This window comes from Corvus hawaiiensis, chromosome 4 (assembly GCF_020740725.1).
Source record: "Corvus hawaiiensis isolate bCorHaw1 chromosome 4, bCorHaw1.pri.cur, whole genome shotgun sequence".
In the NCBI taxonomy this organism is placed as follows: domain Eukaryota; kingdom Metazoa; phylum Chordata; class Aves; order Passeriformes; family Corvidae; genus Corvus; species Corvus hawaiiensis.
The window spans coordinates 47157329-47184115 of NC_063216.1; the positions used below are offsets into that span (position 1 = coordinate 47157329).

Below are 26787 nucleotides of genomic sequence, written 5' to 3' on the forward strand. Positions count from 1 at the left end.
ATTTCCCAGACAGTCAGGTTAAGGTGCCTGTATAAATTCACAAGCAAATATTTAAGAGTTGATATACATATTTCTCAAAATAGCCAAATGAGAAATGCAAAGCTGGAATTTTCTTCCTTTTTTTTTTTTTTTTAAATTTCCCAAAACAATATAGGAAGACTAAACACTGCCTTAAAATCCTGGAGATTTATTTTTTGCTGAACACAGTTTTCTACTTCAAAAGTAAAGTCAATAATATCCATGTGCCTGATTAACATACAACATGCTCAAATGAGCACAAGGCAACATGCACATATATATTCTGCATAATTAAAATGAGGCATGCCAAATGCAGCTCTCATTTATTTTAATTATATTAATGTATTGAAGTTCTTGAGATTTAAGTCAATCCATGTTCTTCTTCAGTTATAAATTGTCAGCTAATTGGAGGGGTTCTTGTCACAACACATTGTTCCTATTAATTAATATGAAGGATTTGTCACAGTCCAACTTCAATTACCTTCAAACTGAAACTCATCACATCTACTGGTAGTTTATTTCTTTCTTGCCTGGAGTGACAAACTCATTCTGATTCAAAGAAATATTAAGTCTGCTCATATTAGTGGCATTAACAAACACCATGCACTTTGCACAAAAATTTTCCAACATAATGGCTCTCAGTTGTTTCCATGTTTTATTTAAAATAGTACACATTTTTGAAAAAAATAAGGTAAAACAAAACAACTGCTGAATATAAGCATTCTTCTCCATGCGATACAGAAATTTCTATGATCATCTGCATTATACTCTATTTCAGAATTTCTGTTCAGAATCCCAATTAAAAATGTTTAGACTTAATTACACTGCACACATCCTACAAAAGAAAAATAAAGTACTTCACTGTTTATGTTAAAGAGACAACACAAACATTTATAAAAAAATACCTCCGTTGATCACAAATAGCCAACAGAACACATGATAACTATAAACAATTCTAATCAGTATACATGAATGTAAAAGTGTGCTTGGATTGCATCAATTTAAGTGGCATATTAAAAGATATATTCATAGCTTTTAAGTTTACAAATTTACTATAGCAGCCTGCAGGACACTGCCACATGAGAAAAGGATCTTATAAAACACTAATCAAGGAGAGAGACAGCATTATAGTGTCTGTACTTATGGGTACAAATATGATAATTTACTTTGACATAAATATAAGACACCATGTCTTTAAAGCAACCACCAGTTTTAGATGTAACATTACCAGCTTCCCTTAGCGCTGCAATTCATAGTAGTCTAATGAGCAAGTCAGTTATCTCTCTATTTTGAAAAGAAGCAAATACATGTAATTCCTGAAACATAATAAAGCTTAAATGTACTTACAACCTTCAGTCAATTAGATTTCCAATTCTGCTGCTTTAATAACTGTGAAATGAACTGATATAAAATGTCTCAAACACACGCTTGCCATTATTAAGTTTTGCTTCATGTTTCTCCTGAAGCTACTGGGAAGGTGAAATATTGACAAAGAAGAGAAATTGACTCTCAGTGATAGCACATATTCAAGCCAATCTCTTCCAATACTTTGACCTGGTTTTAATCAGTCAATAATCTCACAGCAAAATTCAACAGGACCCTCTGGGCTCAAACACTTGCTTAATCATCTTTCTGCTTCCTTGGAAGTTAGTCACCAAGCATTTGCTGATTATGAGGAAGTCACCCTTCACAGAAATCAAAGTAAGGCAAATAGAAAATTTATGTGCCAAAAAAAAAAAAAATTAAAAAAATCAAGATAGTGCAGTTTCAAGTAGACTGAAAAGAAGTCTGCACCTAGTATCTATCTCCTGGCCTCAAAGCTCCTCTCTGAATGTACAATCTGACAACAACATTCACAGCTGCCTTATAGACAGCGGTTCTCTGCACATGAGAGACCAGGATGTGGAAATGCATCGACTCTTTCAAACCTAGCTTCAGGAGTTTCTCAGATCCAAAACTCTTCCCCTCCTAATTGACTTCTGAGTCTTCAGTTGAAACAGGGAAGAATTTCAGTCTTCCTGTCATCAGATGTGCTGTGAGCATCTTCCAGATTTTTGGAAATTTTTACACTTTGTTTAGGGTCAAAAGCACCTATTGGGTAACAGAGACAGGTAACAGCTGCTCAGACAATCAGGAAGGAAAGATTTAATGTATCCTCAAGCAGAACCAACATTTTCCAACATCCAGGTAACATTCATGAACTAAATTTCTCCACATCGTAGTCTGTGTATATATATTTAAAGCTCTAAAACTCATCAATAGCATATGAAGGTACTGGGATATACAATTCTACATGAGTTCAGCATGACGTAAAGGCAAACCGTCCACACCAGGAGTGATAAGTGCATCAAGAAAACACCAATTTTTCAAATCTGTCTTCTGGGACATAGTGGAAGCTCTTAGACCCAACTGCAGTAGGCAATCTACATTAGCTCAAGACACCACTATAGCTAACTCCATGATCATCACAATGTTACCCAGCAGCCCAAGAATGGGACTTGTCTCGGCAGTACAAAGATTAATGGCATGGTATACGCTTGAACATTTAAATCTCAGAGGCCAAAACATCTTGGACCTCTATTGCAATGCATACAGACAGGCAAGTGAGGGACCAGAGGGGTCAGCTGGGATGTGATCAGACAGTACATCAGTTGCTCTGCAGTAATCTCTATGTTTTTGCCTTTACTCTGAGGTAACTATGAAAGAGCTACCCTTCTTTTACTGAAAAATAATAACATAGTTAACAACTTTTCCTAAGGGAAAGATGACATAAAATTCAAAACTGAAGTGAAAAAAAGCACTTGTTGTCTCTGCCATATCAATCATTCTTTTAAAAGTTTCAAACCTGGGTTTTTAAAAATGCTTTAGAAAGGATAAACATGCTGATCTTCAAAGAAATTGGTGTCTAACAATTAGGAAGAGAAGTTAGCATCTTTTTTACTTTATTAACCAAAACAATATAAATTCCCATAAAGATATTTAATGTAACAACCAGGCACGGGGTTATTTCTACGAAGGATTGATCTAACATTAAGGATATTTTTGTATAAATTTGTAAATATGAAAGCATTATTATCGAAAGTTAATAAAACCAAGAATGTTCACTGCTAGTGCTTTTGAATGACCATTTGTGTTTTCATTGTACATTAGAGCAAATTGCCATCTCCAGAGGCATTAAAATTGTTGTAAGGTTTGCAGTCCTTACTACACAAGCTATTGATTTCTCTATTCTAAAAAGAAAAGCATTCAGGAACAATAGTTTATATTGGTATTTACATTACATTGTTTGCCAACCTTTTATTAAGATGGGATGAGAGTAATATATGTTATCTATAGTCACTTCCATATCTATTACAGGAAATAAAAAGAGCAATTTTTTTCATATCCACCATTATCTGCCTTTCCAACTGGAACACTAACCCTATATCAAATAGTTTAGATAAGAGGTCCTCCTGTCTAAAGTACAGTTTCACTTCATTGTTATTCTGGCTTGCTTTGCAAAAGCATATTCTGGACCATTACTGTACTTCTAAACTATTATTTGGAAAAGAACACACTAGAAAAAGTTCCTCACTAAATCAGTTTCATGAAAGCACTAAAGCATACCACATTTGTGTGAAAAAGCATTGTACTTGCCTTCTGTATTTTTATCTTCCTCCCCATGAGTACAATCTCTACTCTGACCCTTCTCTTTTATATATAGTCATTTTAACATGTGAATTAAACTGGCAAAATGCCAGTTTTGATCTGACATTGCTGTGCACTCACAGGGGTTTATTACACTGAACAATTTATTATCACTTTGTTACAAAATTATCATAAATTAGAAAAAAAAAAAAGGATTAACAGATTCTATCATACACTTTCTTGTCCAACTGAAGATATAAGACATTGCAGTTTATGTTTTTTGTTTTTTAAACACACACAGTCTTGTTCATTTCCAGCTCTAGTGCAACTGTATTAGTTGCTCTCATATTCAGAGTGCTCTTTCACACTTGACAGGAGTGACTACTCCTCTGGTCCATTAATCTTCTGAAATTGTCAGTTTGCAGTACCAGTAGCCAGTTCAGAATTCTGAAGGTTAAACATTACTAATGCCAGGAGAATTGCCAGTGTTACCTAAAATGCTTCAGGGCTGCTGCCTCTGGAGCTACCTCACTTGACATGAACATAAAGATATTTGAATACAAATACTTAATATCACAAGTTTTCACTTGACAGTCAAAATACTACACCTCAGCTGGAAAAAACATCACATATAAATTAACAGAACAAATCACAATGCATAACATAAACCGACGCATTACCAAACAGCACTAATGTAGACAGAAAGGCAAAAGAGCTAACATGGAAGAAACACAAGCCACTTAGCAACAATTTTTTTAAGTTCTACTTCTCTCTTCAACAGACAGAACAAAGATGTACCCCATATTTTGTATTGTATTCTATATAAATTATATTGGTAACTAAATATTACATATATTACAATATATGGTAGATATTAGATACATATGTAGTGTAAGGATATTCTGAGAGAGCTTGTGTCTACCATTAAGAGATTTCTGAGTGATCCATTCAAGTACCACACAACTAATTTTAAACCACTGAAACAGAGCACTTGCACTTGAATTTTACTTACATACTCTTGACATAACAATTATCACTCTACATTAAAAATACAACAACAGCCTGTTTCAGAGCTTTAGGAGACATACACTTGAAGTTCAAACTAATTTTGCCTTCAGCTTGTCGATCACAACAGATGGGACCAGGCAACTTTTGAGGATTTGCCACAAGTACTACATTCAGTCAGCAATGTCTATTTTCCAGACACCTGGTAAAAAGAAACAATAGCTGACAGTTTAGGCACTAGTTGAGAACTGGAGTCACCAAGAACTTTCAACTTCTGCTACAAGTTTCCTGTATAATCTTCAAGAAGCCATGGTAGGCAGATAAGAATTAAACCAGAGATTAAGATGCACAAATTTAAACACTTAGACTCCCATTACAATGGAGATTGTCTCTACTGAACGCTCCTTAATTCTTAAAGCCTCTCCTTAAGCTAATTCAGCTGACCCACTAGCAGGGGCTCAATGCAGAGATCTAAGGTTAGGTCTCTGTATCCAAGACAACTACATGCAGACACCAGAAGACCCATGCCCTCCTGGACCAGAGGCTGGAAGCCAAGGAAGACATACTATGGTATCTCAAATGGCAATGTAGAACACCTAGTATGTCGGTGATAGAGGGAATCAATCCCCTGGCTATGAGATACTCTGAATTGTTCTTTGGCTCTACTGACATTATTTCCATAACAAACCAAGCCTGCACAATCAATGAAGCTTAGACACCCAACATTAGAGACCTTAATCCTGCACTGAAAAGTGTGACCTGGAAAGTGTAAAGACAGACTGATAATACTGAGACTTTAAATAATTTTCTTCATTCATTAAATTGCAACGTATTACATGATGAAGAAATTTGACCTGTGCGCCTTACGTAAATCACTTCGAAATACATGACATTTTCTCTCAAAGATTACAATGATCACATGAAACTTATGATTTACAATGGACCATGAAGCTTAGAACACATCTGAATAGATGACGGTCTCCTAGAAATATAAGAGTTCACTTTTTTAAAAACATAATTTTGAAAAAATACTACTGTCAATATTGAAGAAAAACCACTGCAGAATTAATTGACTCCAAACATGAAGCTAGCAGACACAGCAAGTGGGAAAGATCAGAAATCATAAAAGAAACTGAAAGAGATATTAGGGATCACCAGTCTCAGGTTACCAGCTCAGCTACAGGCTGGCAACTCAAGAGTGCTACAGAGTAATCTCCAGTCACCTGCACAAAACACATGCTTTAGTGCAAGCTGCCTAAGTATGACAATATACATTTTACAGAGCATTGTTTCTCTATTTCAAAAGAACCTTTAAAATATTCGTTAAGTGAATACCCATTTAAAAAAACCCCAAAACCTCCAGTTTTCATCCTTCCAAACTAATGTTGTGAAGACCTGAAAATAAACCAACCTGGAAAGTTCAGTGTAGGTTAAATTCCTTGTAGGCTATAGTGTCAGAATTATTTAATCAATTTTATTCAAAAAATAAAGCAGGAAACCCAAAAACTTGATCACTCCTACAGAAAATGGTCTATGTACAAAGGTTTCTTCTTTCCTAGGTTCATTTGGCTCATCCTTTTACCACTAAAGTAGCGTGAATGCAGAGCACTCAGAAACTATTCAATGCTAGAAGTACATCAAGTGACTCAGATGCCCAAATCACAAGACACTTCAGCATGTAATTTTCTTCCTTAGCCTTCTCCAATATGTCTACTGCACTACGTTCAACAAAATTTCTGAAATATTATCATTACAGAACAAATAGCTAACAAATATTCACAGGTTTTAACTGCTCCTTCCAGTTGCATTAGGAGTCCTAATGATCACTTCGACATTATATATGAAATTAACTGATCTGTATCTTTTTAGTGTGTGTTTAACTTTTGCAATACATCCTCATGTTTAGTTTCACACAGCTATCCAATGGCATCAGAGGTTCTCTAAAAAGGACAAGCTTCCCAATTAATTTTTTGGCATTAGCTTTGGCATGTGTTCAAAATCGGCATATCATTCCTAAACAAGGATGATTTAACCCAGAGGACTGAACTGTCATGTATGTCACTCAATGCAAACAAGACTGGACTCCAAAGGAAGAAATGTAGAATAATGCTTGTCTTCACACAACACAACACACTGCCCCTCAGAAAGGGCAAATCCTATCTCTTGCCTCAGGCTAGTCCACACCACATCTATTGTAATTAAATAATTTAAAGTTTGATTTGTCCAGAAGTCACTCAAATTCTAAGTTTTTGACTTTTACCCTAAGAGCTTTGTAAGGCTACTTGCCTGCAAGAAGAGTTACTTATAAAGGAAGAAAAAATACGATTGCAAAATTGGATTCTATTATTTTTCCTAGATACAGCAAATTACAATACAGTTTCAAAAATGTGTCTGTGTGCCAAAGGAATATACAACTCAGTAAGTAGCTAAGTAAAAGCAATGCTGCTATTTCAAACAAAGCTCTGGTAAAGAAACAGCACAGTGAGGCTATCAAAAGCTTTCTTCCAAGAGACTCAGGAGAGCATTTCTACTGACCAAAGTATTCAAAGCTAATTCTGTGCTTCTCTTCCAGGTGGAGGCAAGTTGAACGACACTTCTTTTCCAGCCCTACTACAGCAACAAACATCTTAAAACATACAGGCAACCTGCAACCTATTACACAACTGCCAAGAAAAGGGCACACCCTGTCCCAGGCCAAGCTGATCCTGCCACGGGATGATGCCATCCCTGTCTGCCCCAACCCCACCTGCCCTCTCCCTTCCCCTCTCCTACCAGCACAAATGTGCCTGAAACTGTGCAGGGAGCTGAGTAAGAGTTACTTTTTTGTGTTTTTTTTCTTAACATCACTTTGCTTTTACTACTATTTAAAAGTCAAGAAAAAACCTGAGACAACACAGAGACTACAAGCCTACCAGAAAGCTGAGACTGCTTGACTGGATCTGTGTAAACAACAGTGAGTTACATATGACTGGAATTCAGGCTGCGAGGAACTTTTGGGTATACTTCTTTCTCCTTTTAACTCCATTATTTCTGCCAATTATAAATATTTCCCCCTTGTATTTCTGAAGTTTTGTAATGCAGCAGAATTATCTAACCAAATCAGATGCAGCTTACTGAACAATATTTTCACTCTGTAATAAGAAACAGCAGGTAACCTATTTAGGACACTAAACCATTTTCAATTCTGTGATAAGACAAAATTCTTACTCCAGTTCACTAAGAAGAGCACCACCAGCTTTCCACAAATGCAGCACGCAATATCAAACCCCCAGTCACTAGCAGATTAAAATAGTTTATAAAGCTGTATGTGTGCAGCACACAGCTCAGTGCAGCGTTAGCAGCATTACAATACTGTCCAGTACAGAGCAAATCTTAGAGCTCACTGTATTAAAAATGACATACTAATGACCAAGTAGTATTGTTTTCTAGGAGAAATGCCAGATTACTTTAGATAACATCAACAGGACTGATGCCTGTACCAAAGACTGTTCCATCCTCTTCAAGCTCTAAAAAACAGTGTTTTATTTACACTTGCCCTGAGAGCTTCTATCCCATCCATGGCTGATTTCTGTTTTTCTAGCAGGGCAACAGAAATATGTTGTGAAAATACAAACACATATGTCTGCCAGTTTAAACAGGTTTGGTATTTCAGAGACACAATCACCAAATCACTTCTTGTTCATAGTGTATAGCATTCATGCCTAGTACGCTTCTGTAGTCGGTACCGATCTGAGGAAGTATCAAACAGAAAAAACCTCTAGCAACAAAGAGACAAGGGTCTCAAGTGTAATAGTAACTGGTGTTCTCCACCAGTTACTAATAATAAGTCTGTTACGTTATTTAAACTCCAAACATCATCAGCAACATAATTTCAGACTTACAGGTTCTTTCCGCAGCTCCCATTTTTAAAGCTTTAAACGGCACAACCTAGGGAAAAACCTACTTGGGTATTATTTGTCACACGGAGCACAGACAACATATGGATGCTTTGGAGACAACAAACATCCTGTTATTTCTCAGTTAAAAGCTCTAACTAAAGGGAAGGAAGTTGGCCACATATTTGTGTCCCAAGTTTAACAGTGGGAGTAACTCAGTAATTTCAACACTTCTTAACAGATTATCAAAGTCAGCAAAAACCTCAGACTCTACTGCTGTAAGTTACTGGACTTACAACTACATGATTTTCACATAAACATGACCTACTAAGAAAACTTTACAGACTCAGAGTAACAGAAAAATTGAAATGAAAGCACTTAAAACATTGAACAGTTCAAGTCCTATTTTCAATAAGGGTTCATTAAGACCTTACTTCTTACTCCTAATTGAGGATAAGATCTAGATCCCATGGTTGGCTGTCCCCTTCTCTTCTGCATCCAAACCCCACTCTCACCCTCCTCCCCCAAAAGAACTCCAGTAAACTTCAGCTCTTCAGCTGTGTCACGTACATGCCTGTTCAAAGAATCATTTAATATTGTTTTGGTCTCTCTGAACCTAATAGATACTGCATAATTTTGTAATAACACATGCATTAGAAAGGTGTTTAAAGAGTGAAAACTAAAACCCTTCTAATAAAAAAGGCTCTGTTTTTCTGATCATACAACTGGTCTAAATCCTTACAGTATTGGTTAAAGGATTTACTCACGTTAATCATCTGAGCAATGAGCAGAATTGAAAAGTACATTACTACTTCTATCACAGCAAACCAATCAGCTAAATTCACTTTGTAGAATTTCAATACTATTAATATAAAAACAAAACTAACAAAATAAAACCAAACAGACAATTCACTTTAGAAGTGGATGAAGATAACAACTGTGAGCAAAATCTTTTACTATATCAGACACTACAAAGATTATGAGAAGCAGCTTACCTTTATAAAGTACCTATCAAATCTAACAACTATGATATACATCTCATAACTATTAATTTGGGACTAGGAATTTTTCAGTAGTTTTATCCCAGTATGGTAAGCTTATTAAGTGACATGAAAGCATACACATCAACTGCAATATAAACTCATAAATTACAAGGCATGTGGGAGAGTCTAGTTACACTGCAAGTAAAAAAGTGAGATTGTAAGTGGTATGAATTTGTTTTTAAAAGCCAGTGTTTAAGCATGATTTAAAAAACTGGTGCTGTTCCGAGTCAGTAAGAAGAATATGCCATTCCTCTAATTACTCTAGCTAAATCTAATCATGACCAGACCAAACATATGCAATTAAAATATCTGTTTAGCAGTTGAGATTTGACAAAAAAAGGACACCCATTTCCTTTAAAACTAGAACAAAAAAAAATGGCTTCCAAAAGTGAGGAAGCAAGATCGTTTCCTGAAACTGTATCATACATCCTACTGTAGGACTGCTTTCACCTCAGACTCCCTGTAAGAGCACACAGCTCCCAGCGGAAAGTCCCATCTCTTTATAAACATCTTCCAGTACTATTCCAATAAACCTATCCAAATCCCAGACAATTGTGAAAAACTTTATTACATGTTTTCAGTGAAGAAAGCTATACAAATTGCTGTCAATTTAAAGGGAACAACACAAAAGTCGAACTTACACAAGAATACGATAAACGTGCTGAACAAGTATGAAGGACACGCAGTAGTTACTATAATACTTAGCCATGGCAAACGTAATGAAGCATTACTTAAAATACCAGCTTAAGAACGACATTGCCCATCTCCTCTGTCGATTTCAAAGAAAATAAACATTAACACACTGGGGAAACTTGTTCAGAGACTAAACAAGAGTTACATAGTAATACACAGAAGGGAGCGCAAGCAGCACTCCGGCCTCCCTCCAAACACACACAGACTTCTGTTAATACTGATCAGAGCTTTTTCTTATTTACATGTGACCACCACACACAATTCCTGAGGACTGATCACAACTTTCTCTTGTTTTTCTATGACCACACAAAATTTCTCAAACACACCAGCATTCCTCCACAACCTAAAACAGTACATAACATGCTCTGCTACAGTGTGTCACTTCATGTCTTTCAAAACAAGCAGAGTCATTAGCTTCAATTCAGCTGTTAAAGTGTATAATACTTCATACAACATTAAATATGCTATCACTTAATTGGAACCAAAGTCACATAACACATGCAATGCCTTTCTTCTGGGCCTCTGGGTCTGCAAGTTAATCTGACTTAATCTTTTAGTATTTTTCCTCCCAGTATTGCATGGAAAACTTTTTTAAACAGCAAGTGGCAAACTACTGATAGGGAAAAAGTTAAACTGACTGTATAAAAACAACAGAAAAACATATGGTTAAAACGGATATTTTAAGTTAGCAAGAAAAATTCCAATTGCTCTTCAATTAAAGTAATCCTGCTCACCGAGATTACTGAGGTCTCAGGCTGCACAGCATAAACTCAGGTTTCAAAAATAAAACATACAATCTTACTGGAATGAGTTTACTAAAGGGATTTTTAAGAAGGGCAGAAAAAACAGTAACCCAAACTTCTGTGTCTTCCAAGCTTCCTCGGTTGTGCCCACACCGTTGGAAAGCCACACAACGCCAAAACGACGCGGTAGTGATGACAAGCGACCCGCCCAGCTCACACCGGCAGCCACGGATGTGCAATGGTCAGGAATAAGGCACGCCGGCCCGGGCACCACAACCACACTTCGAGACAGGAGCAAGGCACAGACCCGAGGGGAGACCTGCGGGGCCCCGGGCTCCCACCGCAGCCGCAGGGCCGGCCGGGGCTGAGCACGGCCCTCCTCGGTCGCAGCCAGCCCCTCGGGCTCCCGCTCTCTCGGTGCCCGCACGCCGGGGCGCTCAAGCCCCAGCACCGAGCTCGCCTCCGGCGAGTTTCGCTCGCTCGGTGGTGCCGAGACAGCCAAGCCGAACTTTGTGTTTTCCCCGGAGGGCGCCGAGGGTGCAGCGGGGCCGCCCCCTCTTCGCCCGTCAAGAGACGGTCTGTCCGCCAGCCCCGCTCCCCGAGGGGCACAGCCCGGCCCACGGCCCCCGCCTCGGCAGCGCACTGAAAACAACAGCCACAGAACACGCGACACGAACAGCCCCGTCTGGGCACAGCCCGCGGCCGTGGAGGTCGGAGCTCACCGAGAACGGCACCGGGCTGGGGACTGGAGCACGGGTACACCGGCAGCTGCGCTCCGGCCGGGCCCCGGGGCAGGGAGGCCCCTCCGGAGCGGCGTCCGCCGCCCGGCTCAGCCCAGCACGGCCCGGCTTGACTCGGCTCAGCACCACTCACCTCCTTGACGGGGGGGAATTTTTTCCGGCACTCCAGGCTCAGGCCCCGCAGGTCCCCCTGCATGTTTTCCAGCAGCTTCTTCACGGCTTCGGGGCTGCTGGTCCCGGCCATGGCGCCGCCGGGCCGGCCCCGGGCCGGGCGCTGTTCCAGAGGGCAGGGGCAGCGCCTGACGCTCCGCGGGCCCGGCCGACACGTCCGCACCCCACACCGGAACCCTCCGGCCCCGGCCGCGTCTCCTCCCCGCGCCGCGTCCGCCCCCCGCTCCCACAATCCCGGGCGCCGGCAGCTTCCGCACACACGGCCGGGGGCGGGGAGAGCGGCGGCCGCTGGCAGGGAGGGAGGGAAGGAGGCGGCACCGGACCCTTCCTGCCGGGCTAGGCCGGGCGCGGCGCGGGGAGCGTGGCCCCTTCCTCTTCCCCGCAGTGCCACCGGGTCGGCGTGAAGGGGCAGGAGAGGCGCTGAGACCTGGGCCGAGGCTGGGCCGCCGGCGCTGGGGAGCTGCCGTGGGGAGGGGACAAACCACGGCGTTGCCGAAGGGTCACTGAGGAAGGTGGTGGCGAAGCTGCTTGGGCTTCGGTGGCCGCCAACCCCGCCGAGCGGCTGCAGGGGTGCGGAGATCGGTCCCTCTGGCCAAGTCCGGCTCTCAGGAGCGTTTGATTGTAAAAAGCAAAAAGCGAGGTATACTGTTACGTTTTTCTTTTGAATCCTGAAGTTCTTGCTTTCTTTCCAATGTGAGTGACTGTGCAGTGAAACAGATTGCCCAGAGAGTTTGTGAAGTCTCCCTCGCTGGAGATTCAAGAACCGTCTGGATACAAGTCTGTGCAATGTGCTCTGAGGTGACCCTGCTTGAGCAGGGAGGTTGGACGAGATGACCCTAAGTGGTCCCTTTCAGCCTTGCCCATTCTGTGGGAGTGAAGCTTTGTGCCCTTCTCGGCCCGTGTGCGTACGCAGCGCTCCGTGATTTCCTCTTGGCGAAGCGAGGGTGAATCCTTCTTTGAGAAGCTTTAAGATAACATAGGCAGGGAAAAACCAAGGGCACGTGGAGTAGTTGGGTCCCGGGCACCTTTCATGTCACCAGCAGTGTCCCTCAGAATTCCAAGGCAGCAATTTTTAACCCATTCCTAAAGCAGGCTCTCGAACAAGCAGCACAAGCTCCTCAGTATCTGTTACTTGTAGTGATGCAGGGAGCTTAGGCCTGATGGCTGCCTGGGAGCTTCCTTCTGGAGGACACCATTCATCATTCACCATAACAGTTAACATTTCACAAAGGTTTTGATCTCTGCAATAATAATTTTTCTGTGTTCTTGGTGCGGCACATCCTGTACTGTGCTGGCTGCCTACCTACCTGTAATGCAGCATGGTTCTGTTCCTCTTCTATAAACCCAAGGAGTTGGAAAACATCCATGAGTTTTGACATGCTGTAGTTTTCAAACCTGGGAGTCTTGGAAAAAAATTACAAAGAAGTCAAATGAAGAATAAATTTTTACTGCCATATTATTTGAAAACTTTTAATTTTAAGTAACAGCTTTTCTTCATATTTTCCTGAAAGTCTTCAGTCTTACTCAATGTTCTAGTATTTTGAGGTTTTTGTCTTGTAATGAAAAAGCAAAAAGAACTTTTCATAAATTTGAGCATCCCTACTTGTATGTTGAGTTAATTTACTGTGAGATTAATTGCAAATGATATAGTAAGCTGGCACAGCATTGACTGTACCTGAACACATAAATTTTTAGGGGTGCTTTGTGAAGCAGAGAGTGCAGGATTGTTTTCTAAGTAATTTGTTATTTTAAGATCTTATATTTCATTGTTGTCAATATACTGGCTGTTAGCTCAACAGAACTGGATAAATGGATGTGAGTTTTTAAAACTGCTTGTAATACTTGCACAGTTGGATTAGGTGGTCAAGCTTTACATGCTGTCAGACAAAGAATTAGGATTTCACCCCTGTGTCCAGTAAAAGCAAACATGATTCTATAACACTGTTATGCTTTCAAAGTGCATTGGTCTGTGTATTCTCAAAAGCTTTGATTTTTCTATGCTTACTTTAAAAAAACCCCAACAACAAAAGCACAGGAGTGTTGTCTTCAGTAGAACTATTTACATGCTTAACCAGTAAGCATTTTCCTAAGGATTTTCCCATCTTACTGCATCTGTTCTGGGCTTCAGGCCTGGTGCAATTTGCAGACCAGTCCAAATACCTTAATAAGAAACATGGATGATTAGCTAGGAGAATGAATGAATGAATGATTTACTATGCACGTGTATTTCTTAGGTAAGCTTTAATGATTTACTTCCTTTCTGTTGTTTGGATTTTTCCACCAGTTTACTGTACACAGTGAGCCATGGGCACATTGATACTCCTGGTATCTACTTGTCTGCCTGTTTGCGTACTTGACATCATTTACATTGATCATACATATCTTTTCAACTACCAGCCTAGACACTCAGTCTGCTGAGCATTGCCAGCCAAATACTGCAAGATTGCTCATGAGTTTGGAAATTAATCTTACAGTGGCTGTAGAATTGAAAACTCTTCCAGATCTGCTGAATACAAGAACTGGGAACTATACTTGTGCCTGAATCTCAGGCATGTCTCTTAAACAACAAGGTCATCTTTCTCACCATTTTGATGGATGCCTTTTGTAAATGCAGGGATTTATCAGTTAATCTAAATCAGTGCAGTTAAACTGTTTAAAATAGCCAGGATCCTTTTGAGTGACACTGATTTGATTGTGAATGTGACTTCTGCAATTGCATTTCATTGCAATAGGTTCTATTGCTTGTAGTCCTGACCCTGAGCAGAAGTGCTTGCCAGTCTTTTTTACACTTTAAATACCCCAGTTACAGTTCAACTCACTTTTGATTCAGAAGGTGGCATGGCATATGTGGACATCTCTGACAGCACGTTTTTGACCAGCAAGCTAAGAATGCTAGTTAGCTTTTAAGCTGACTTAATTGGGGACAATATATGTGCCTACATCTCAGGCACATCTCTCAGCTTTTAAGCTAACTTTGTATTGCACTGCAATTATTGTATTGTGGTTTGCTTTGTTATTAAATTATATGTTATTTTGTGATGGGCAGTGGGTGACTGAAATAATTCCGTGTAGCTTTATGGCCCTAATTACCAACAAAAATGCTCATGAGACCTATTGTGACTCATTAAGTTACCTCGTGCATTCCAAATGGTGCACATCAGTCCTTTTAATTGGATTAAACATGGGGTAGCATTCGGCTGTATTAATTTCAGGTGTTTAGTCGTAGTTATAGCCCATCCTGGTAGATGTATGCAGATGCAGGCTTTGTATATGAGAGCAGGGTTCTGTCATCATGCTATACAGTGGCATTCACTGTGGCAATGAATTGGTTTCATTGTAATGGGAAGAGTTGTGATTTTCCTCTGAGTTCACTTTACCTACACTCCTGTATACTTCTGTAAGTGATATGAATCTTTAAGTAGCGACAATACTAAACTAACTTCAGGATATGAAAAATCAGTTGTGTGGAAAAGTAAAGGTGTTTGCAGACTCTGGTGATTTTTTTGTATTGCAGAGTTAAGAGTTGTTATGGAGAAAATTTTGCCTCAGATTGAACATAGATACTGATGTCAAAAGGCAAAGTTAAATTTTAAATCAAAAGTGAGAGACTGATTAATACCAAATATGCCCTGTAGCCTTTTATAAGAACTGTGCATTGTATTGGTCCGTGTAAGCACAAAGAAGCCCTTACTGTGTGAACACTTCAGGAGCTCCTCCTTAAATTACAGACAAAAGAAGTGGGCCAAGGGAGTGTTTCTGTTGTGACACAAATGGGCTAAAAGAAGTCATAAACTTCCCTCTAGTACTCTTCGGGGTTTTTTTATGGAATAGATATGAACCCTTGTTCCTTTAGGATATGGCTGTGTTAGATCTACCAATAGATTGAAAACTACATTTTCCAGTGTGAACTCCTCATTAATTTAGCCTGTGTTCCTTTCTGCATAGGTGTGAGCATATGTTTACATGTTAGTACTCATCTTGTTTGTATACTAACAGTTAATACACATTTTATTTCATTTGGTTGACTAAAAAAGCAGTCCCAGCTGCTGTCTACTGGTGGATCATCCTTTTTGTCATTAGCAAACTATCAGTAATTTTCATTTCAAATCAGTCACATTTTGTGTAAGGTCACTCACAACAATGTTAAGCAGCAATACCCAAAATGTCAGACCTATGACATGTATTAGGTACTCAGTAGTGATTTCCTATTGAGTGCACAGCTCACTTCAGGGCCTACACACAAATCTCTTGACCAGAGGCTTAGCTGCTTCCAAGACTCTCATGTAACCAGCCAGCAAAGCTGTTTTTCCAATTTTTCCTCCTTGAATCTTGTCCAAGCAGATTCTCAAAGCAGTGGTGTTGGTTTTTTTTTTTGTGTTGGCCTTTTGAGAGCTGGTAATTGAATCAGCTGAACCTGGTAACATCTTTTGTGAGAAAGAACTGCTGTCCACTGCTTGAATTAATTTTTTGCTGTGTTAGAGCTAGCAGTGTAACAACAGACCAACAGAGACATACTTTCCAGCTCACACAGGAAGTACGTGGCTGGCCAGGGAAACAAACATTACTCTGTGCTTTAAACTGACTTAGTCTTTCATTCCCTTACACAAATAACAGAATTTAATCTGCTAATCTGTGATTTTTTCCCTGCATGGTGTATAATGCAGCCCATTCATGATACTTTTTTTTCTGTCAAGTGTAGAAAATAGAGAAAAAGAGGTGGAGATGCTACTTGACTTACATAGAAAAACCCAAAGCTGACCATCCTTACCACCTGAACAATTAGCACAGCCTCAGGTCACAGTCAGCTGGTTTAGAGATAAAGGCACAGTTGTGTTGAAGCAAACCAGTTGTGATTCTAGGCACTGTTGTTTGATCCAGAGCTCTTCCAGTGGACAGTGGATTCAACTGCTCTCTCAGGAGAAGTTTTTTTCTGATTATCTCATGCTCACTGCAGGATGTGTAACTTAAACATGCCCATCAAGAATGCCAGTAATATGCATTGTGCTGCAATCTCATTATTTGCTGTTCTCTCATCTATTTGCCAAGAACCTCCCTACATCTTAATAGTTTCCTTTTTATATCTTCTTCAGCTTGTGTAAAAATTATGGAAGTACTTCCAGACACCAAGTAACCTCCAATCTACTAATCACAGAGCAACACCAGAGAGGAGAAGGGTGTTCCCCTGTGTAAAAATAATTTTTTTTGGCCGCTGCAGCAGAGAGGAGAAGTTACTGGATGCTTTCTGCAGGCTCTGGTGAATCCTTTAAGATAATCGTTCCAGATTGCAGCCCTGAGGCTGCTAAGTGATATTACTACAGGACAGTTTTCACCAGCTGAATGGATGTTGGTTCCTTTGTGTTAGGAGTGCCCCTGTGTAGCAGGGACTATAAAACACAGAAAATAATTATAGAAATAGCTACACTCACTATACTCATATAAGCTGCCCGGAGACTAACACACCATGTAGGTATTCTTCTTTTCTCACACTCCATGGCAACACTGCTGGCATGACCAAGGTAATTTGTAGCTAACTCAGCCCAGCCTAGAAAAGACTCAGTATGGCCATGTACTTCTGAGAGCCTCCAGCACAACCCTTTGCAAAGATAACTGAAGTGGGACTGTTCCATTCTTTTACAGGCTGTTCTTTCTGTAAACCATAGGAATTAGAAAATTCTTATGGAAGAGATCTGAATGAAGAACTGCTTGTTGTAAAGGCTTTGGTTTATCTTATGTGTTGCACTCATCTTTGTTGCTTTATGAAGATTATATAGGCTCCTTATCTGATTCAGAGGACTTTGAGATAAATATTTGTAGAGGTTCATGCATGGCTGTATTTATAAGCAGCAGTCTGAAAGAAATTTTGTTACTCAGGTTGGGTCCAAACAGCTAAACAGAATGAACTTACTTCTCAGGAAATTTGGAAGACAGCCAAAGGTATCCAGTCATAAAGATCCAAATGCTTTCCTTTGTAGTAAAATGGCTCCCCAGATCACCTCCATGTGTGAATACGCATTCCCAATAAAGCAGGGCTGTATCACTGAACATATGTACACCCTGGGTCATGTGCAAGCAGAGACATCCATAACCAAGGATGCATATGTGTGGCAATTACATAGTTAATTTCATCAGTTAATACTGGTATTTTGGCAGCATTTCTACAAGTTGTATTCAGTATTTCACAAATAGCAGCCACTTGCTGGAACCTGCTCCCAGGGCATGGTGGATGAGCTTGTCTGTCTCCTCACACCAGTGCATGGATGCCTCTTGGCTAACTACTGGCTAGAGCATAGGAAATTCCAGGTCTGAATATTCACTGTTCCACCTGAGAGCCAAGCCCTAGAGCTACTGAACAGATCATTAAGTGGGATGTAAAACTTGTTTAGCCAGTCTGAAACCTTATTTCCCTTTGACAGCACGGTCATCAGTAGATTCCTATAGCTGTTTATTTCTAAAGACCTTGCTTCCCTGCTTCAGTCATAACTAACTAAACCATGCCATGATCTAAGAACATTTGATAAACAATTGAATTAAAAAATTAGAAGTTAACATGTACTAAGTATTGACAGATTCTTTACCAAATGGCTTTATTCCTGACCCAGCCACTCCTCCCTTTACTCGGCCACACATATACAAATGTCCGGTGGGCTTGAATGTCTTATTTTGTTGGAGGCAAGATCACAGAAAGCCAGAACCAGCCTTACCAACAATAGAATTTCAAAGAAACTGACACTTCACTGTCCTGTGATGAGCAGCTGAGGGAGCTGGGGTTCTTTAGGCTGGAGGAGGCTCAGGGGCCATGTCACTCTGTACAGCTACCTGAAAGGAGGTTGTAGCCAGGTGGGGGTCAGCCTCTTCTCCCAGGAAACTTGTGGCAAGATGAGAGTCTTAAGCTGCACCAGGGAAGATTTAGGTTGGACATCAGGAGGAATTTCTTCACAGAAAGGGTGATTAGACATTGGAATGGTCTGCCCAGAGAGATGATGGAGTCACTGTCCCTGGAGGTGTTTAGGGAAAGACTGGACATGGCATTTAGTGCCATGGTCTAGTTGACATGGTGCTGTTTAATCAGAGGTCTTTTCCAATCTAATTGTTTCTGTGATTCATTTTTTTTCCCCCTTCAGGACATTTCAAGCCTTCATTTGTAAACTGCTTCCTAAAATTCATTAGCTCAGCTCCCAATCCTCATAATGTCTTGGAATCACCTCTAGATTGTTTCCTTTCTACTGGTTTACCCTAACACTTCACTAAGAAGTTAAATCCTTTGCTAGAAACCAAATTGCTTTTTTGTTGTAGCTCTGCAAGACAAACCACCACTATCAAAGATTTCAATTTTTAGTTGCCTGTTACTGACTTTTGCAGTAGTTGCTTTTTTTAATCATAGGACTCTGCTCCTTTTCTAAATCCTCTACCACCTCGTCAGTAGTATCTTACAGCTACTTTCTCATCACATTCATCTTTTCTATTCATGCAGTATAGGCTTCTCCATATTCTTGGCTTGTCTTAGTGTGATTATTTTTACATACATTCACAGTTCTTCACTGTTTCTTCCTCCCTGATATTACAGAAACAATGTACATCTTTGTCTTGGGGTGACTTTATGATGTGTACCCCGTATCGCCACTCTATGCCCAGACATGATTCCTGTGCCTTTCTGTGTCTTTACAACTGCGTGCGAGAGAAAGGAAAAAAAAAAAAAAAAGTCAGACGAACCTTTCGAAGCAGTTTGTGCTCCACGGTCACTCTATCTCCTCTGCATGCTTCTGCGGCAGCAAGAGCAGAGGAAGCCCCCTGTTTCCTACTTTTCAGCCAGCTTTTGGCTCTGTTTTCTCCAGAGACAGATGGAGAGTTGAATTTTTTTTCCAGGGACTTTGGTTTCTTCTTCTTCTCTTCTGGACTGTTCAGAACACCAAAACATCAGCTGGGAGACCTTACACCTCAGCCCGGAGGGACCCAAGCCAACCCAACTCCAAAGAGGAGAAAGCCACACCCACAATGGACTCTGGAAATTTACCAGGTTCTCTCCACAGCGAGAGTTTTTATTATTTAGCATTATTCTTTTCTCATTGTGCATTATGTCTGTCAAATAAGTTTTTTCTTTCAATTTCCTCAGAAGAAAATATTTTCCTGAACCTGGTGGGGGAGGGGTGGCTGTAACCTCCCTTCTATCAGAGGACATTCATTTTGGATGTTCCTCCAAATTTGTCTAAAATCAGGACAATCATAAAAATGAGCTTTCTAAATTACAATTTCAGACTGACCATGACATTAACCAAACAGAATTTCAAAAATTGTGTAGAGAGGATAAGCAAATGCCTCTTCCCATCTTAACTAGTAGTACAACCTTCTTTGATTTATCTTTTAATCTGTGCTACCTTATCTCAAAAATATTACATAAATAGCTGAGGTTAAATTTCCTAAAGACATCTGCTAAGGCATTATTTCCTATACCAAAAATCAGTATGTTATTTGTATTTGCTTTTCATAGGTATAGATGATACAGAGTCAGTAATTATTGTCCCTTGTGTTTGCAGACTTTCTCCTCGGGCAAAAGACACATGTTTACACAATACCCAGAGCATAATATGTATTTTAGAACATTGACAGATGTTGAAAACAAGCATAGCTCATCTGAAGTCTTTCCAGACAGCATTCTTTGTGTTCTGGAAAATGCCTTTGTGCCCCCAGAGGTGGTTGCAGACCTCTTACCAATTGCACAATATTTAGGTTTTAATTTTCAAGGAACGACTCATTTTTCAACAGGGGCAAGTCTGAACAGGTCATTGTGTTTTAAGAGAAATGGTTATGGAGAGGCAGGGATGCTCTTCCAGAATGGCAAAGAAAAGAAGGAAAAGGGAGATGTATGTTTCGGTTTAGGCTGTAACTGGGGGAAAGAATTACTTGGAGGAAATGACCATGAATCAAAGGTCTTTTTCACGGTTTAAGGGCAGCTGAAAATTAAACTACACACAGCTGCTCCCCTTCCCCACCTCTCTAGTGAGAGAGAATAAGGGCAGAGATCTGGAGCTAAGAACAACTTACTGGAAACAGCAATGACATAAGGAAATGAACATCAGCAACACTATTTAACAACAAAAGTAAACAAAAAAGAGGGTGATTTACATACAAAAAATGCTCGCCATCCGAGCAACCTAACCTGTTGCCACGCAGCTCCAAGACAAAGAACAAAATGGCCCCCAGACCCTCTGTGTACATTTTCCCCCCAGGCCTGAAACAATGAAAAAAAATGGCAGCAAAACCCTCCAGTCGGGACAATTGTTACCCCACTGCTCCCTGGATAAAAGAATGCCTGCCCTGTCCCGGGAAGCAAGAGCCCTTTCCCTGCCCCTGGCCATGATTTAAGATGGTATGGAACAGCACGATGACTTGGCCATGCACATGTGGCTCCAGGCTCCATCCTTCGTGTCCTTGGCCAGAACTAGGACAGTCTTACAGAGAAGGTTTGGAGTGGCTTGGTAAGTTGGTAGCCATGGTGAAAGAAGGGAAGAAAAGTCATACCATTCGCTATGCTGAACAAGAGCATGGGTTTTATTCTCCTGTTAATGAATTCTTGTAACACTAGTGAGTAAAGGCCTTCCCTCAAACCACGGTGAGCTCGGAGCAAATACCTACACATTCAGGCCTCCATTCAGAACTTCTAAGTGATTTTTAATGGGTACAATTAGGTCTAAAGAGGCAGGAACATTCCTCTGAAAAGAACAGGATGTTTATGGATTCAAGGATCTCAAAGCTGAGGAAGGTGACTCAGATGACTCAGACTAAGTCTCCATCCCAGCAGGGGAAGGGCCCTTGCACCTCTCAGCTGCCTCCCTCTGTAGCCCAGGGAAGGCATCTAGCCCAGAGTTAATAGAACAACACACTACTTGCCTCTGTTAGTTGTTTTGCTGGTATCTTTCTTCTCCTTTCTAAACAAGTAATTGCATAAAAGACTCCCACACTTATCTCTGTTTTCAGATTGTCCTCTTCTAGTTTTGAACCACTAGTTCTTTGAATATTTCCATACACTCCAAGACACTCTGCATAGAGTTAAGTCCCCCCTCATAAGGTGTCGAATGCAACCTGAGGCACTTCTCAGTAGTCTGAGAAAGCAATTCTTCTCCCCACCTGTTAGTGCAAATGTATTTACTCTGGGGTTGTAACTTTTTTCTATACTTTGTCCCAGGTTACAATCCAAACTTTTAAAAGGTAGTAACTCAAATAGTATATTTTTACAAGCTCCTTACCGGAGATCCAGAAGGATTAATCCAACTTCTCAATTCTGTTTATGTATCCTAGGACTAGTTCTTGTGCCAGTGTTTTTGTGCTGAATTGCTTGTCCACTGGGGCTACAGAGGATTATGGGGTATTTACTCCTTTCCATGTTCTGTAGGCAAGATCAGAATATTTTGCACACTGAATAAAAACATTAATTTAAGACCAAGTACCACCAACTTCTTCAATAACATCTCTATTCCACAATGACTTCCTAATGGAAATTATTTTGAGGCTATTAGTTGTTTCCTAAACATTGTATTGGATGATACTGCATAACATCATGTTTTGATAACAGTATTGTAATACTTAAGGTGACAGTTAAATGCCAAGTAGTGAAATAATTTAGGTGCACCTATGTTATCATCTTTATCAATTGTCTTTTTCAATTACTGCCCTGACAAGTAACAACATTTACTTAAATGATGTTAATTCTTTATCAATAGAATCCTCTATTAACTTTTGCATAATTTGGCCCAGGATGACTGTTAATGTTAGCTGGCATAGAGTAACCGAGTTCATTCCTTAAATAAATTTCTCACATTTGGACTATTCCGGCTTTCCATGTTATTCCAAGGTGCAATTTCTTTTGAAAATCTCCTTGCCTCAGGAACACATTATGCCAGTAAAGCATGCCATCTTGGAACTAGAGAAGTGGAACTGTTTTCACAATGTTTACCCCCCTGGGAAAAAGAACTAAAAAAATCTGAAGACAGCAATTTGCCTGCAGACTAAGAACATGCTTATTCTATCAGATACAGTTTTCCTATTATTTCACTACATTTATAGTGATTTTCTTTGTCAAAGTAACTAGTGCTTAGAAACAATGAAAAACCGTACCCTGCAACTACAACTCTGACATCAAAGAAAGCAGCATAATTTTTAAAGAAAACTAATGGGTTTGCCAATTAATTTCTTGGCCTGCCATACTGATTTCCCTCTAAAGATTTCAAATATCTTAAAAAAATACACCACACTCCGTAATACAGGGCTAACTTCCTGGGAAAGCTAGAAGGGGTTGTGGCCTTCCCATTAGCAAGTAGCTGTAGATGCAGCAGATGTTTCCACATCATCTGACTGTGGAACATCTGACACCTTTTCTCATTTCATCAGCTCAAAAGTAAGCTGCAAACTTCGCCTCAGTGTGCCAGGAGGGCAGGTGGGACTTTAATTTAGGTGGATGATGCACCAAAGCATCCAGAACATTGTCTGAAGCCAACTAAAACAAGAGGTCCTGAGCAGTGTTTCTTTACCTCTCTTTCCCTCCCAGTCTGGCTTTAAATGACATATTGCTGTCACAAAATCTACAGAATAAGTGGGAACTGCAAGCTCTCTTCTGCTTCCTACTCTGTTCTACTCTGCTTCTGTGACTGTCACATTAACAAAATTAACTGAATCTTGTAATTTTAGAGTTTATGTTGATATATATATATATGTTTATACTGACAGCAAATGTTTTGATGAAAAAAACACACCAGATTTTTATCTGACATGATTCATAACAGATGTTAGGATTCTCTTCTCCATATAAATGATGGGTTAAGTGAGAATAACTTTCGATAAACACTGTAAATAATAATATACTTTCTGTACTTTAAAACATGTCCACACTGGAAGAATTCTCTTGTATGTGAATACATGTTTTATAAAACTCACAACTTGACTGAAGTCCTAGAAACCTTTGAGACACTCGAATAGAGATATTATTGATTTTTATCTCTGATTGGGAAGCTGATTATACAAACTTGTGCGTTTGTAAACTTGGAAGCCAAATTAACAATAACAAAGAAAAAAATTAGAATTCATCTATGTACTTTTTTCCTAATTGAATGTTACTTTGATCAATACCCTTTTAAATTCTAGTTGGATGATCCAATTATTAGTAGGTAAGTACATTCCTTCAAATATAACATTCTGTGTGTGTGTGTTTATTTACATTTTCAAAGGGAGAATGAAGTGCATTAGGACTCCGAGTTATCAGATATTAAAGCTCCAATCTACAAACTCCTAAAGTACTTTGGTAAGACAAATCTGATCCTTTGTTCTGTGTGGTTTTTCCAAACAAGTTCTAGGCTAACAAGATATGGAAAAAATGGGAGTATAAATATAGGGGGGGGGTCTGTGTTATTCAAAGAGTTGATGACTTCTCTAGGACTACTTCCAAAAGCTTGTATCATTTCCCCCCCACCAACACCATAGGTTTGTATAATCTTAAATACATTCCCTCATTTCCCCAGCCATCTCACAATTAGCATATTTGCATTTGATTATTGTTACAGTATTACTTTTAAAAACAAACTAAATTATGACATTGTTTTTGCAGCCTTATGTTTCAGAGCCAATGACAGGAGAGAAACTCTTTTATATATACTATCTACTGGAAATACTATTAATCTTGTTCTATGTTGGTCATTACATAACCAGTTTGTAACTGAGAATATAACTCTCAGACAAAGACAACCCATGACACAAACACTGTGGGAAAAGAATTTTTAACAAAATGGAGCACTACATAAGGCCTTGAATAGCTTTATTGAAATCTGTATAAATAAACATGCGCATTTCAAATGTAAACCCAAGTGAACTCAAGTGCAGACAAAATTTTAACCTCTGTCATGCAGGAGGTTAGTTTACATTTAAAAAAAAAAACCTCAAAGCAGCTTTAAAATACCAGGATGAAACACCAGTTTTAATATCAAGGTATAAAGCAAAGCCATGTCCAACATATCTCATTTATATCCTGGTCAAATGCAATTTTTTAAACTTTTTAATGCTAACATAAATAAATAATTTACCAAAATGTGCACTCACAGAGTGAACTTTTATTTACAATACACAATTTATAACCTATTGTATTTGATTAGTTCAAGTGAAGAACATCATACTTTTTGCTTTTTTCTTTTTTAAACAGTGGGACACAAAGCAATTCTCCAGGTAGTAGATATGTGACATGTGCCCCCACATTTAAGAGCCCCTCTCAAAGGCAGTATTGTATGCAAATCAACAATACATTCTTCCAACTAGATCAATGGGAAAGCAGCAAATCAAAAAATGTTTCAAACAGTCACACTTATTTTGGCATCCTGGACCCCTGAACATAGTTAACTGAAATCCAACTTGGAGTTTGTATGCCTTATATACTGTACAGGTTCTGACTTGAACATGCAAATGCCAATTCTCTTATGAATTACCTTTTCAGATACACTGTAAGGCTATGGTGAATTCCATCCGGAACACACAAAGAAAATTAACAGGCCTACCTTTAAAGTGATTTTGTTAATTAACAATTTAAAGGCAGGTTATATTGAAAAAATTCTTAACTAAGCCTGATACACAGTCATTACTATGGATACAGAATACTATTAACTCGGACCTTCGTACGGAGTAGTTTGCAAGCAGTCAAACTACCAAAAGTGGGGAGAGAGAACTTACAGCACAATTTAAATTTTGGACTGTTATCAGATTAAAATTATGCATGTCTTAGAAGCAAGGTAACAGGAATTATGTCTGCGGAGTAGATTCCAACAAGCAACAATGGATACTTACATTTAATTGAAAACCTTTTTGTTAATGCAGCATGAAATCCAGAACCTGTTCCACAGCAGCAGTAAGATGAACGTAATATTCTGGATGTTCCACTATATCACAAAAGGTTAAAACACCTTTTTCAAGCTATTTCTTCTATTGTGATCAAATTTAAAAAAAAAAAAAAAAAAAATAGGGAGACACAAAAAATTGCTGTTTCAAGAAAACTACTTCTTTAGGTATTTATGACATTTTTACTTGTAGTCTGTTGGCAGCCTAAGGAACATGTATATATTCATCCAGAAACTAGACTTGGCAGTAGTATTCTTGCAGTACTAGAAAAGTAAATGTCAGAAGTCCACAGATTTAATATTTTAGTTATTAATTCACAGCCAAAACAAAAGAAAACATAAAATCCATCAGAACAGCAGCAGAAAACTTAAAAGGGGTTTATTTGTGATATCCTATATATACCTTGTGAATATGAGACTGTAAATGCATTAGAGACAATTTCTGTTTAATTTTTATTGTTTCACTTCAAGTACTGCACATGTTAAAATGTAATAAAGATTTACATTCTATTATCTGAAACTCCCCATCTCAGATTTTTATTCTTAATTTGGTGGGCATTTTCACTCTTTCAATACGTATCCCCAGGAAGAGAGTCTCTTTTATGGCTTCTAGTTCTTCCCATCAGTTAGTGTGCATACAATTTTCATTTTCTATATCATTATCATTTTCATTGCTGTCTTCATCACTTTCTAGTGGGATGCCTGTGGCAGCTGAAGCACCTTGTTTAGTTTCCCGGTCAAGTGGGAAAAAGCCAGTTCCACTGATTGTGTCCTGTCTCTGGTAGAAGAGCACATACGCTGCTTTGGACTGTAAAAGAGAGTAGTACAATATGTTCAGGAGGCTTCAAACAAAACATTTACAATCCAGGTTACTGATTTTTTTTTCTTTGCTTCCAAGTATACAAGGTAAAATTACAAAGAAATCCAGACTGTTTATGTAAGTTATTTTTGAATGTTGTAGCAAGACATTTTTGGTTTGTACTGTCCTTTGAAAGAACACAAACTAC

General features: G+C 39.3%; 2 protein-coding genes and 1 long non-coding RNA gene across 7 annotated transcripts in view; 1 reads left to right on the forward strand and 2 right to left on the reverse strand.

Annotated features, from left to right (window-relative positions):
• MON2 (MON2 homolog, regulator of endosome-to-Golgi trafficking) overlaps positions 1 to 12081 on the reverse strand; it is a 68443-nt gene extending 56362 nt beyond the window's left edge. For all 5 annotated transcript variants that reach the window (XM_048300860.1, XM_048300858.1, XM_048300859.1 and 2 more), the window contains exon 1: positions 11878 to 12081. In XM_048300860.1, the coding sequence (XP_048156817.1) occupies positions 11878 to 11988 (111 nt within the window). In that variant the 5' untranslated portion in view covers positions 11989 to 12081. The remainder of the gene's footprint in view (positions 1 to 11877) is intronic.
• A 103-nt stretch (positions 12082 to 12184) lies between these two features.
• Positions 12185 to 25928, forward strand: LOC125324682. The gene is made up of 2 exons (XR_007203081.1): positions 12185 to 12555; positions 19779 to 25928. It is a non-coding gene; the product is annotated as an uncharacterized LOC125324682 (long non-coding RNA).
• USP15 (ubiquitin specific peptidase 15) overlaps positions 24698 to 26787 on the reverse strand; it is a 61678-nt gene continuing 59588 nt past the window's right edge. The window contains exon 22 of the mRNA XM_048300864.1: positions 24698 to 26588. Within this exon, the coding sequence (XP_048156821.1) occupies positions 26403 to 26588 (186 nt within the window). The 3' untranslated portion in view covers positions 24698 to 26402. The remainder of the gene's footprint in view (positions 26589 to 26787) is intronic.